Below are 12977 nucleotides of genomic sequence, written 5' to 3' on the forward strand. Positions count from 1 at the left end.
CTTGGTCCTGCTTTGAGCAGGGGGTTGGACTAGATGACCTTCTGGGGTCCCTTCCAACCCTGATATTCTATGATTCTATGATTCTAAGTGAGCTGTAGCTCACGAAAGCTTATGCTCTAATAAATTTGTTAGTCTCTAAGGTGCCACGGGTACACCTTTTCTTTTTGCGAATACAGACTAACACGGCTGCTACTCTGAAAAGAATATCAGAGGAACAGTGGGGGGTGGGGTGGGAGGGAGAAATACCATGGGGAAATAGTTTTACTTTGTGTAATGACTCATCCATTCCCAGTCTCTATTCAAGCCTAAGTTAATTGTATCCAGTTTGCAAATTAATTCCAATTCAGCAGTCTCTCGTTGGAGTCTGTTTCTGAAGCTTTTTTGTTGAAGTATAGCCACTCTTAGGTCTGTGATCGAGTGACCAGACAGATTGAAGTGTTCTCCAACTGGTTTTTGAATGTTATAATTCTTGACGTCTGATTTGTGTCCATTCATTCTTTTACGTAGAGACTGTCCAGTTTGGCCAATGTACATGGCAGAGGGGCATTGCTGGCACATGATGGCATTTATCACATTGGTAGATGCGCAGGTGAATGAGCCTCTGATAGTGTGGCTGATGTGATTAGGCCCTATGATGGTGTCCCCTGAATAGATATGTGGACAGAGTTGGCAACGGGCTTTGTTGCAAGGATAGGTTCCTGGGTTAGTGGTTCTGTTGTGTGGTGTGTGGTTGCTGGTGAGTATTTGCTTCAGATTGGGGGGCTGTCTGTAAGCAAGGACTGGTCTGTCTCCCAAGATCTGAGAGAGCGATGGCTCGTCCTTCAGGATAGCTTGTAGATCCTTGATGATGCGTTGGAGAGGTTTTAGTTGGGGGCTGAAGGTGATGGCTAGTGGCGTTCTGTTGTTTTCTTTGTTGGGCCTGTCCTGTAGTAGGTGACTTCTGGGTACTCTTCTGGCTCTGTCAATCTGTTTCTTCACTTCAGCAGGTGGGTATTGTAGTTGTAGGAATGCATGATAGAATACCAAACACCTACAAGATCTCTATCTGCTACCCAAGATCCATAAACCTGGAAATCCTGGATGCCCCATCATCTCAGGCATTGGCACCCTGACAGCAGGATTGTCTGGCTATGTAGACTCCCTCCTCAGGCCCTTTGTTACCAGCACTCCCAGCTATCTTCGAGACACCACTGACTTCCTGAGGAAACTATAGTCCATTGGTGATCTTCCTAAAAACACCATCCTAGCCACTATGGATGTAGAAGCCCTCTACACCAACATTCCACACAAAGATGGACTACAAGCCGTCAGGAACAGTATCCCCGATACTGTCACGGCTAACCTGGTGGCTGAACTTTGTGACTTTGTCCTCACCCATAACTATTTCACATTTGGTGACAATGTATACCTTCAAATCAGCGGCACTGCGATGGGTACCCGCATGGCCCCACAGTATGCCAACATTTTTATGGCTGACTTAGAACAACGCTTCCTCAGCTCTCGTCCCCTAATGCCCCTACTCTACTTGCGCTACATTGATGACATCTTCATCATCTGGACCCATGGAAAAGAAGCTCTTGAGGAATTCCACCATGATTTCAACAATTTCCATCCCACCATCAACCTCAGCCTGGACCAGTCCACACAAGAGATCCACTTCCTGGACACTATGGTGCTAATAAGCGATGGTCACATAAACACCACCCTATATCGGAAACCTACTGACCGCTATTCCTACCTACATGCCTCTAGCTTTCATCCAGATCATACCACTCGATCCATTGTCTACAGCCAAGCGCTACGATATAACCGCATTTGCTCCAACCCCTCAGACAGAGACAAACACCTACAAACACCAAGATCTCTATCATGCATTCCTACAACTACAATACCCACCTGCTGAAGTGAAGAAACAGATTGACAGAGCCAGAAGAGTACCCAGAAGTCACCTACTACAGGACAGGCCCAACAAAGAAAACAACAGAACGCCACTAGCCATCACCTTCAGCCCCCAACTAAAACCTCTCCAACGCATCATCAAGGATCTACAAGCTATCCTGAAGGACGAGCCATCGCTCTCACAGATCTTGGGAGACAGACCAGTCCTTGCTTACAGACAGCCCCCCAATCTGAAGCAAATACTCACCAGCAACCACACACCACACAACAGAACCACTAACCCAGGAACCTATCCTTGCAACAAAGCCCGTTGCCAACTCTGTCCACATATCTATTCAGGGGATACCATCATAGGGCCTAATCACATCAGCCACACTATCAGAGGCTCGTTCACCTGCGCATCTACCAATGTGATATATGCCATCATGTGCCAGCAATGCCCCTCTGCCATGTACATTGGCCAAACTGGACAGTCTCTACGTAAAAGAATGAATGGACACAAATCAGACGTCAAGAATTATAACATTCAAAAACCAGTTGGAGAACACTTCAATCTGTCTGGTCACTTGATCACAGACCTAAGAGTGACTATACTTCAACAAAAAAGCTTCAGAAACAGACTCCAACGAGAGACTGCTGAATTGGAATTAATTTGCAAACTGGATACAATTAATTTAGGCTTGAATAGAGACTGGGAGTGGATGAGTCATTACACAAAGTAAAACTATTTCCCCATGGTATTTCTCCCCCCCCACCCCACCCCCCACTGTTCCTCTGATATTCTTGTTAACTGCTGGAATTAGCCTACCTTGCTTGTCACCATGAAAGGTTTTCCTCCTTTCCCCCCCCTGCTGCTGGTGATGGCTTATCTTAAGTGATCACTCTCCTTACAGTGTGTATGATAAACCCATTGTTTCATGTTCTCTGTGTGTGTGTGTATATAAATCTCTCCTCTGTTTTTTCCACCAAATGCATCCGATGAAGTGAGCTGTAGCTCACGAAAGCTTATGCTCTAATAAATTTGTTAGTCTCTAAGGTGCCACAAGTACTCCTTTTCTTTTTGCGAATACAGACTAACACGGCTGCTACTCTGATAACTGTGGTATGTAATTTCTCTTAAATCAACTTCTGTCCCAGGTGACTAGAGGATAGCTAATACAATTCCTATTAAAAAAAAAAAAAAAAGGCTCCAGAGGCAATACTGAAAATGACAGGCCAGTAAGATTAATTTTAGTACCAGGCAAACTGGTTGGAATCATAGCAAATAGAATTATTAGGCACATATAAACACAATATCTTGGGAACATGTCAACATGGCTTTTGTAAAGGGAAATCATGCTTCAACTATCTATTAAAATTCTTTGAGGATGTCAGTGAGCATGTGGACAAGGGTGATTTAGTCGATATAATGTACCTGGACTTTCAGAAAGCCTTTAATAAGGTCCCTCACTAAAGGCTCTTAGGCAAAGCAAGCAGTCATGGATAAAAGGGAAGTATCCTCATGAATCATAACTGGTTAAAAGATGACAAAAATCAAAGGGTAGGAATAAATGGTTAGTTTTCACAATGCAGAGAGGTAAATAGCAGGATCCTCCAGCAGTACTGGGACCGGTGCTGTTCAACATGATCAATGATCTGGGAAAAGGGTGAGGTGAGGTGGCAAATAACTATCCTGAGTAATTTTGTAAGTCCAAAGCTGCCTGTGAAGACTTACAAAAGATCTCACAATACTGAGTGACTAAGGAACAAAATGGCAGATGAAATTCAAAATTCATAGATGAAAAGTAATGAATATTGGAAAAATATTATCCCAACTATACATACAAAATGATGGGTCTAAATTATCTGTTTCCACTCAAGAAAGATCTTGGGTTCATCACAGATAATTCCCTTAAAACAAATGCTCAATGTGCAGCAGCAGTCAAAAAAATCTAACAAAATATTAGGAACCCTTAGGGAAGGGATAGAAAATATAACGCCACTATATAAATCCATGATACACCCACATCTAGAATACAGATGCATGTAGATCTGGTTGCCCCATCCCCTCCTCCCCCCAAAAAAGGATATAAGAATTGGAAAAGGTATAGAGAAGGGCAATAAAAGTGATTTGAGGTGTGGAACAGCTTCTATATGAGGAGAGATCAAAAGAAGATTGGGACTGTTCAGTTTAGAAAGAGACAGCTACGGGGGTGGGAATGTGATAGATGTCTACAAAATCATGAATGGTAGAGGAAGTGAATGGGGAAGTGTTATTTACTCCTTCACATAACACAAGTATCAGGGAGTCAGCCAATTAAATTAATAGACAGTAGGTTTAAAACTAACAAAAGGAAACATTTCTTCTTCACACAGTACATAATCAACCTGTAGAACTCTTTGCCAGGAGATGTTGTGAAGGCCAAAAATATAAAACTTATCCAATTCTTTTTAGAGCTAAGTTCATGGAGGATAGATCCATCACTAGCTATTAGCCAAGACTGTCAGGGATGCAACTGCACACTCTGGGTGTCCCTAAACCTCTGACTGGCAGAAGCTGGGACTGGGCGACAGAGGATAGATCACTCAAAATTTCCCTGTTCTGCTCATTCCCTTGGAAGCATGTGGACGGGCCACTGTCAGAAGACAGGATACTGGGCTAGATGGACCATTAGTCTGACCTCACACAGCCATTCTTGTGTTATTATGTCATGTTTTTATGTCACCAACAAAAATTTGGAGGGCCACAGACTAGGGGAATATCTCCACTTATGAGGGCAAGGTGTGCAGGATATTACTATATACCCTGTCATTTAAACACAGGGCAACTATTACTGTTTACATAGCTCCCCTGTTAGGAGTCCAAGGAAGAAGGAAAGCCCTGAATAATTTTAACTAGCATTAATCTAGTTGCAAATTCCCTAGTAACATGAGCAAGACGCAGGCAGTTGCCTAGAGTATGGCTCCTGCACTGGCAAAATTTCACTCAGCTACTACAGTGCTCCTGGAATTAAGTAATGGGAACACAGAGGCATAAAAAGCATCAAGGAGTTACTCAAGTGTGGTCAATAGGTCTGGACATTCAGAAAACTACATGGGAACATATCAATATAAACATTACCAGGCTTTTCAGGCACAGGGGGCCAGATCCTCAGCTGGTCCAATTAGATATGGATCTAGCCCTAAATTAGGATCTTCCCTTAATTTATGGCAAGGTAGATTCAGATTAGGTACTAGAAAAACTGTCTAACTACAAGGCTAGTTAAGCACTGGAACAGGGTACCTAAGGAGGCTGCAGAATCCCAACACTGGAGGCTTTACAAGAGCAGGTTATACAAACACCTGTCAGAGAGGATCTAGGTTATTTGATCCTGCTGCAGCACAGGTATGTCCAGCCCTTTATTTCTATAATCCCATCATCATGTTGCTCCACAAACATGTTGCATTCTGAGGGGAGGATAAGTTGTTCATCAACCACGAATCAGAATTTCAGGAGCACAGGCAGCGACGTTCATGGCCCAAAGGACCATCATTTTACCAGCACCAGCCAGTTTCAGATCAAAAAGTAAGGAACATTCCCTTCAAACAAATCACCACCAACCCATCTCCCATAGAGAGTGGTGAGTCCGTTCCAGTCACAAAAAACCCCCACCCCCCGACTTCCCCCCTCAGAATCCCCAACCTATCCAACCCCCTTTGCTCTTTGTCCCCTGACTGCCCCCTCCCGGGACTCCCCACCCCTAACCGTCCCCTGGGACCCCACCCCCATCCAACCCCCCCCGCTCCCTGTCACCTGACTGCCCCAACCCCTATCCACACCCCCGACTGGCCCCCTGGGACTCCCATGCCCTATCCAACCCCCCTGCTCCCCATCCCCTGACTGCCCCCCCAAAAAACTTCAACCCCATCCAACCACCCCCTGCTCCCTGTCCTCTGACTGCTGCCCCAGGATCCCCTGCTCCCCATCCCCTTACCACGCCGGAGTCAGCCACGCCACCGCGCTGCACAGGAAGAGCGGTGGGCCAGAGCCTTGGCGACGCGACGGCGTGGCTGCATGGGAGGGGGAACAGTGAGGGAGGAGCCGGGGGCTAGCCTCCTCGGCCAGAGCTCAGGGACCGGGCAGGATAGTCCTGTGGGCTGGATGTGGCCCGCAAGCCATAGTTTGCCCACCTCCGGGCGATAGCATCCCTCAGAATGTTCTGCAAATCACAAGCCTAGTATTCTCTGTTTTCCACCAGGTCTACCCTAGTGTTTAATAAGGAGTTCTCCTTAGCTAATCTGACATCATATTGCTATGTTACTCCAAAAGAACTCTAAGCCAAAGATCTTGTCATCAGTAGTAAACTGGGAGCCCAGTTTGCTTCAAATTGAGAAGACGGATTCCTGGAAGACATCAAACCTTCCTGATATTGCATCGCTCGCCTTTTTTAAAGGGTTTTTTCTAGCTTCTGAAAATGTAAAGCTGCTTCCTTGGATGTAGAAAAAGTAGAAGCAGCTGGAAGCATTGAAACTGTCCAGTTCATTTGATACAGCTTGCTTGGTCTTAGGCAGACTGAAATCTTCCATTAACAGATAAGTCAACAAGGAAGAGGAGTAAACAGGAAAGCTAGTTGTCAGGAAAGCTTTGTGCAAGCCCATGATTTAGTTGCATATCAAGACAGCAGGTGGGAACTTGGGCAACAGTAGTGAACATGACTTTCCACTTTGTCAAATTTGCCTCCCTAATGTTCTCAGTCTAATATACCAAGACAAGTACATTTATCGCTTTCTTCTCTCCCACCCTTCCCGCTTAACTTGCTGCTAATATATGGGTCCATTAGGCCTCACCCACTCCCTGAGATTTACTATTGTTATAACAAAAGCACATAGGCAAGTGTTGTATTGTGTGAACGAACCAATTACCACTAAGAAATGCCCAGAAGTACAGCACTCACACCACTGTACAGTACATTAAGTTTAAAAAAAAAAAAAGCGTTTTACTAAAGTGTTTTACCCAACTTCATAAATCCTGAACAATTCAACTGTTTCAGAAGCTATTTTCAACAGATGAAAAATTTAAAAAGAGGGTTTACCTTTTCGCCTTTTACTCCACTACAGTCACATTTGGATCCTGATGTACATCCATGGCAAGCCTTAAGAGAAATAAAAAGGCATTAAAGCTTTTAATTGCAGATTGAACGCTACTCCTATGCAAGAGTGCACTAACTATTTTTAAATGTCTTAAATACTAGTTTTAAAATCCATACAAGTCATCTAGCCTCCCCATGTGGTCAAACTGGATATAGTTTATGAAAAGCTTTGAGGCAGACTAGTTTTATACATCATGCCCAAGGTGGGAGGTACCCTATATTGTAAAATTTATGCATGCAATGACATCAGCCTGGGGAAACAGAGCAAGTTTCTAATCTAAGATTTATTTATTTATTTTTTACACTAGTAAGGTACTAACATAGCTTTCCTGGCCAGGTTCCAGATCTGGGAAGAACATTTCAGTAAGGGCTCCAGCCACCAGATGGCACTTTAACAGTATTTACACAGCTGAGACCAAATCTTAACAGGTTGGATTTATCAAGAGGCTAATGGAAAGGTACTTATTACATGATGAATTCCACTTCTACAGCCCAGTTACCATCAGAACTATAAAAACATACCACCAGGCATATCCCCATCAACTGTGTATCTGTGTAGAGCATGATAAAGTAGGCTACAAAGGGTCATTCTGGTATAAAGGGGAGAGCTCATTCTTGCTCAGATCTGAGCAAGAGCGTCAATTGGTGATACCCAAGCCAGATCACACTATTACATCACATTCACTTAATTTCTAACCTATTTTCCTTCAACATCTGTTACAGAACTCCAGAGTTTTTCAAAGATATGATTAGACTCACTGGCACGTGGGTTCTTTAATTTCCCCCACGGGAGCCCCCTGCCTCCCAGCTGGAGATCAGCAGATGAAGTGTTTTGTAGCATGACATGTCTATACTGATATGTAGTGATTGTTAAGCTTTTTTACAGTTAGATAATCACAAGCAGTAACACTAGAATGGTCACAATTTGGAATAGTTGGATTTGTTCTAGACAAATGTTATTACTAAAGTACAGCAGGTTTCAGAGTGATAGCCTTGTTAGTCTGTATCAACAAAAAACAACAAGGAGTACTTGTGGCACCTTAGAGAGTAACAAATTTATTTGGGCATAAGCTTTTGTGGGCTAAAACTCACTTCATCAGATGCATGGAGTGGAAAATATAGTAGGAAGGTATGTGTGTGTGTACAGAGACACACACACGAAAAGACAGAGGTTGCCTTACCAATTCTAAACAAGACAATTCAATTTAAGTGGGCTATTATCAGCAGGAGAAAAAAAATCACTTTTGTAGTGGTAATCAGGGTAGTCCCATTTCAAACAGTTGACAAGAAGGTGTGAGTAACAATAGGGGGAAAAATTAGCATGGGGAAATTAGCTTTTAGTTGGTGTAATGACCCATCCACTCCCAGTCTTTATTCAGGCCTAATTTGATGGTATCCAGTTTGCAAATTAATTCCAGTTCTTCAGTTTCTCGTTGGAGTGTTTTTGAAGTTTTTCTGTTGAAGAATTGCCACTTTTAAGTCTGTTATTGAGCGACCAGGGAGGTTGAAGTGTTCTCCGACTGGTTTTTGAATGTTATAATTCTTGATGTCTGATTTGTGTCCATTTATTCTTTTGTGTAGAGACTGTATATTGGCCAAACCAGACATGGCAGAAGGGCATTGCTGGCACATGATGGCATATAATCACATTGGTAGATGTGCAGGCAAATGAGCCCCTGATGGTGCGGCTGATGTGGTTAGGTCCTATGATGGTGTCTCTTGAATAGATGCGGACAGAGTTGGCAACAAAGTTTGTTGCTGGGAGATATTCCTGGGTTAGTGTTTTTGTTGTGTGGTGTGTAATTGCTGGTGAGTATTTGCTTCAGGTTGGGGGGGCCGGGGGCTGTTTGTAAGAAAGGACTGGCCTGTCTCAAGGTCTGTGAAAGTGAGGGATCATCCTTCAGGATAGGTTGTAGATCCTTGATGTTGTGCTGGAAAGGTTTTAGTTGTGGGTTGAAGGTGATGGCTAGTGGCATTCTGTTACTTTCTTTGTTAGGCCTGTCCTGTAGTAAGTGACTTCTGGGTACTCTTCTGGCTCTGTCAATCTGCTTCTTCACTTCAGCAGGTGGGCACTGTAGTTTTAAGAACGTTTGCTAGAGATCCTGTAGGCGTTTGTGTCTGACGGACTGGAGCAAATGAGGCTGTATTTTAGAGCTTGGCTGTAGACAATGGATCATGTGATGTGGTCTGGACGGAAGCTGTAGGCATGTAGGTAAGTACAGCACATGCGTTAAACTTTGCAATACAACTTTTCAACAACATTTTATACAAAGTAAGTTTCAGTCAAATAGGCACAGCTCTTTGCGTGTCAGACCTTCGGTATGCCATGCTAGAACTATTTTTCCTTATCAGAGCCTTGCTAAAACATGACCCATCACCTACCTGGCACTGGGAACATACTGGCTCATAGCCTAAACAGATTATTAAGCCTCAGACTGAAAAACAGAACTTCATTTACCTGCAGCTATGCTAATCTGGGATGGCGTTAATTGTTGAGTGAGACAACTGAGGTTGTGTCAGCTATCACAATTCTAGTACAACTGCATTAAGTCACTGAGACATACCCCAAGTTCTCCATTTTTCAGTTATAAGTAATTCCTGTATTTGGAACGGTTAAAGTCTCAAATCCTTTGATCGGTAGAAGCTGAGTAAAACAGGATCAGACTCATTGATTAGGGTAGGATCGCATCATGCAATTTAGTATCCTAAGGGCCAAGAACTCTATTCAACAGCTGAATAGAACACAGACTGTAAATTTGTTTTTAAAAGTAGTTTTAAGATTAATTCTACTATCAATTTTTTTTTAAATGGGATTAAGATTAGTTACATGTGACATTACTGTCCCCCACCACAATACAGGCACTAAAAAGCAAGGATATCTAAAGTTATGGAATATCTAACTGTGCTATAAATGCCCACAGAGCAGATTTCCAGTGGCAAACTCCATAACACAACATAGAACTTTCTGCTGCCTCCAACAGATAAGGGAACACACTGCACATTAATTTCCCTCACAATATAATGCAAAAACAATTCCAACCTCAGCAACAGTAGCAAACATTTATTGCTGTCAGATGCATGCTGGTTTAGTGCATACAGGACACATGAAATCATAATTAAGGTTTTGCATTATAACACAAGTGCTAGGTTTTGTTTTGGGGTTGAGGCAAGGGAGAGAAAAAACTGTCACACAACAAAACTCAGTCCCTTTCAAACAAACAGTTTGTCCATGGAATTTCCTAGGTTTTTAAATGGCAAAATGCAGGAGGGTTACAGGGGGAGGATATGAAAAGGAATATGCATTACCTTGGTCTTCCACATGGCCAACAGGGATGTGAGAAGAACAGGGATGTTTAGGGTAGAAGGAGAATTCTGGGTTCCATCCTATCACTAGCAGAGTGTCTCAACCCCCTCTCAGGCCTGACCTACACTAGAATATTAAGTCGGTTTAATGACAATGCTCTGATGTGTGAAAAATCCACACCCCAAGCAGTGTTGTTAAGTGGACCTAACCCCCAGAATTCTTCCATCAACCTAGCTACCTCCTCTTAGAGGTGGAGTACCTATGCCAAACAGGAGAATCTTTGCATTGGCAAAGGTGGTGCCTACACTGAAGTGCTACAGAGCCCCAGTTGCACTGCAGCAGTTGCACCACTGCAGTTTTTTTTTAAGTGTGGACATACCTTTATTACATCTCTATGAATAAGACAGTGGAAGGAAGCAAATTGCACCTCACCAATGCTAGAGACACCTCAAAACAATTTCTGTATGTAAAATATGCAGAGCGAGCCAGATTGAAAGTTGACTGAACTTCAACTAGCTTTGGAGAAATCCCATGTTTTCAATACGAGTTCTTGCTAATTGGCATCAAAGCCAGTTCTTGCAAAAGGCAGACATAATATTGCCAGTATTCAGCAGTAGGAACCAGGATACCAAGAGATAAAATACATCCTTCCCTGTAATGCGATTTATTAGAACAGATCTCTATTAAGGTGTACTACATCAAGCTGTCCTTAAAGTAGAGCTAAAAGGTTCTTCCCTCCCTTAGCCTGCTTCCATTTTAAATAAAGTCTCCCCGCACCCGCATCTGCTTTTTTGTATGGTGGGGCTATAAACATTCAAAACAAACAAACCTTTTTGATCAAAATTAAGGAATTCTTCATTTCTGCCTTTGACTGCACTCGAGAGCCTTTGCTATGCTAAGGCTGGACTCCTTCCATTTTGAGCAATACCTTTACTTAGCATGTTTGAGAAAAGTAACGAGCGTCCAGGCTAGACATTCTATTGAAGGGCACGGTGAGTTCTGAATGCCTGGTTCATATGCTTTATCTGAGGTGAATGTGATCTTCAGCAATTTCAGAATAAGAGAAGGAAGCTATAAGACACCTGTCTGAAGGATAGAGAAAACAGTTTTTAGATGGTACTGCAATCAGATGTCAGTCATTTCAGACTAAAAATCCTTGTATGAATTATTCACTCAGTGCATCAGGCGAGATTTCCCTAGCAATCTCACTTATCTTCCTGTTTATAGGTTATTCTAATCCCCAAGATGTGTAGAGCTAGAATTTGGCAGGTAGTCCAGGTGAAAAAGACAGAAATCTGTTAGGTGATAACCAACAAGTCAGATACCGAAAAAAAACAAAGGAGACCCATTTCATCTGCAAACTGAGTTGTTGGTTTAGGTTCTTTTGGTAATATTAAGGTCACTTCTAAATGGAAAAAGTGTGCACAAGAAGCAGGCTGCTGAAATACAACACATTGTACAGTACACCAGGGTTTAAATTTTTTTTATTTTTATTTATTATTTATTTATTTATTTATTTGCCAGACACCTACTAATCAGAAGATTAAAGCTACAAGCCAGAGCCTGAAGAGTTTTGGTATCACAAGTTTACTGTTAACATGTGTCATTGAAGTATCCACAATTATGCCAGGAATATCTCCTCCTCTGCAACAGTGACAATTTCTTATTTAAATCTCCAAACAAGCTTCAGGACCATTTTTACAATACAAGCCTTCTTTCTCAACATCAGGGTTCCCATGCCTGGGGAAACAAAGGTCAGCATGGTAAAAGTCAGTCTTCTGCATGGCTACAGCCTTCAACTTGACCTAGTTGATAACTGCTGAAGGGGAAAGCATACATATTAGTGAGAAATAATGCAGTGAAAGGTGCTGAATTCGCAGGCCTGTAAAATGAATTGAAAAAATAACTATATAGCACCTTTCAGCAGAGGGTGTCGGAGCATTGCAAGAATATTTATCAGGCCTCACTGAGCCCCCATGGAGGTAGTTATTCCTCTATTTTACAGGTGGGGAAACTGAAGCAAAGAGGCAAAAGTGATTTACTCAATATTACACAGCAAGTCAGCAGTGATATTGGGAACAGAACCCAGGAGCCTTTGTTCCCAGTCAGCTGCTTTAGTCACAAGATCACGTTCTGCGTACCATAACAGCTGCAGCATGGACAGCATCAATCTATGAAACAGCAAAGACTGTGTGCGTAGGAATGTGACTTGACCTGAAGGATCTACCTCCGAGAAGAGTTCGTTCTCCAGGCCCACTCTAACCTTTATCCTCTGAGAGTGGGGGGGGGGGGGAAGGGAGCAGTATGTAAAAATATTACAAGAAATGCTTAGTTTCAATGGTTACAGATTCCACATTGTTTCCAAAGGGTATGTAGGAAAAACAGCTGAATTTGTGTTTATTATCCCTGCCATTTCCTTTGCCATGACTCAGACAATAAAACATGATCAAGGGCTGTAAGGATATGTCTACACTATGAAATTAGGTCGAATTTATAGAAGTCGGTTTTGTAGAAAGCGTTTTTATACAGTCGAGTGTGTGTGTCCCCACACAAATGCTCTAAGTGCATGTAGTCGGCGGACTGTGTCCATAGTACCGAGGCAACAGTCAACTTCCATACCTTTGCACTGTGGGTAGCTATCCCATTTGAATTCTGGGTAGAAATCC

At 42.7% G+C, this 12977-nt stretch overlaps 1 protein-coding gene across 6 annotated transcripts in view; it reads right to left on the reverse strand.

Moving 5' to 3' along the window:
- The window catches only part of COL4A5 (collagen type IV alpha 5 chain), a 148753-nt gene that overhangs the window by 95629 nt on the left and 40147 nt on the right, over positions 1–12977 (reverse strand). For all 6 annotated transcript variants that reach the window (XM_038415699.2, XM_038415696.2, XM_038415698.2 and 3 more), the window contains exon 2: positions 6951–7010. In XM_038415699.2, the coding sequence (XP_038271627.1) occupies positions 6951–7010 (60 nt within the window). The remainder of the gene's footprint in view (positions 1–6950; positions 7011–12977) is intronic.

The sequence above is a fragment of the Dermochelys coriacea genome, chromosome 9, assembly GCF_009764565.3.
Source record: "Dermochelys coriacea isolate rDerCor1 chromosome 9, rDerCor1.pri.v4, whole genome shotgun sequence".
NCBI lineage: Eukaryota > Metazoa > Chordata > Testudines > Dermochelyidae > Dermochelys > Dermochelys coriacea.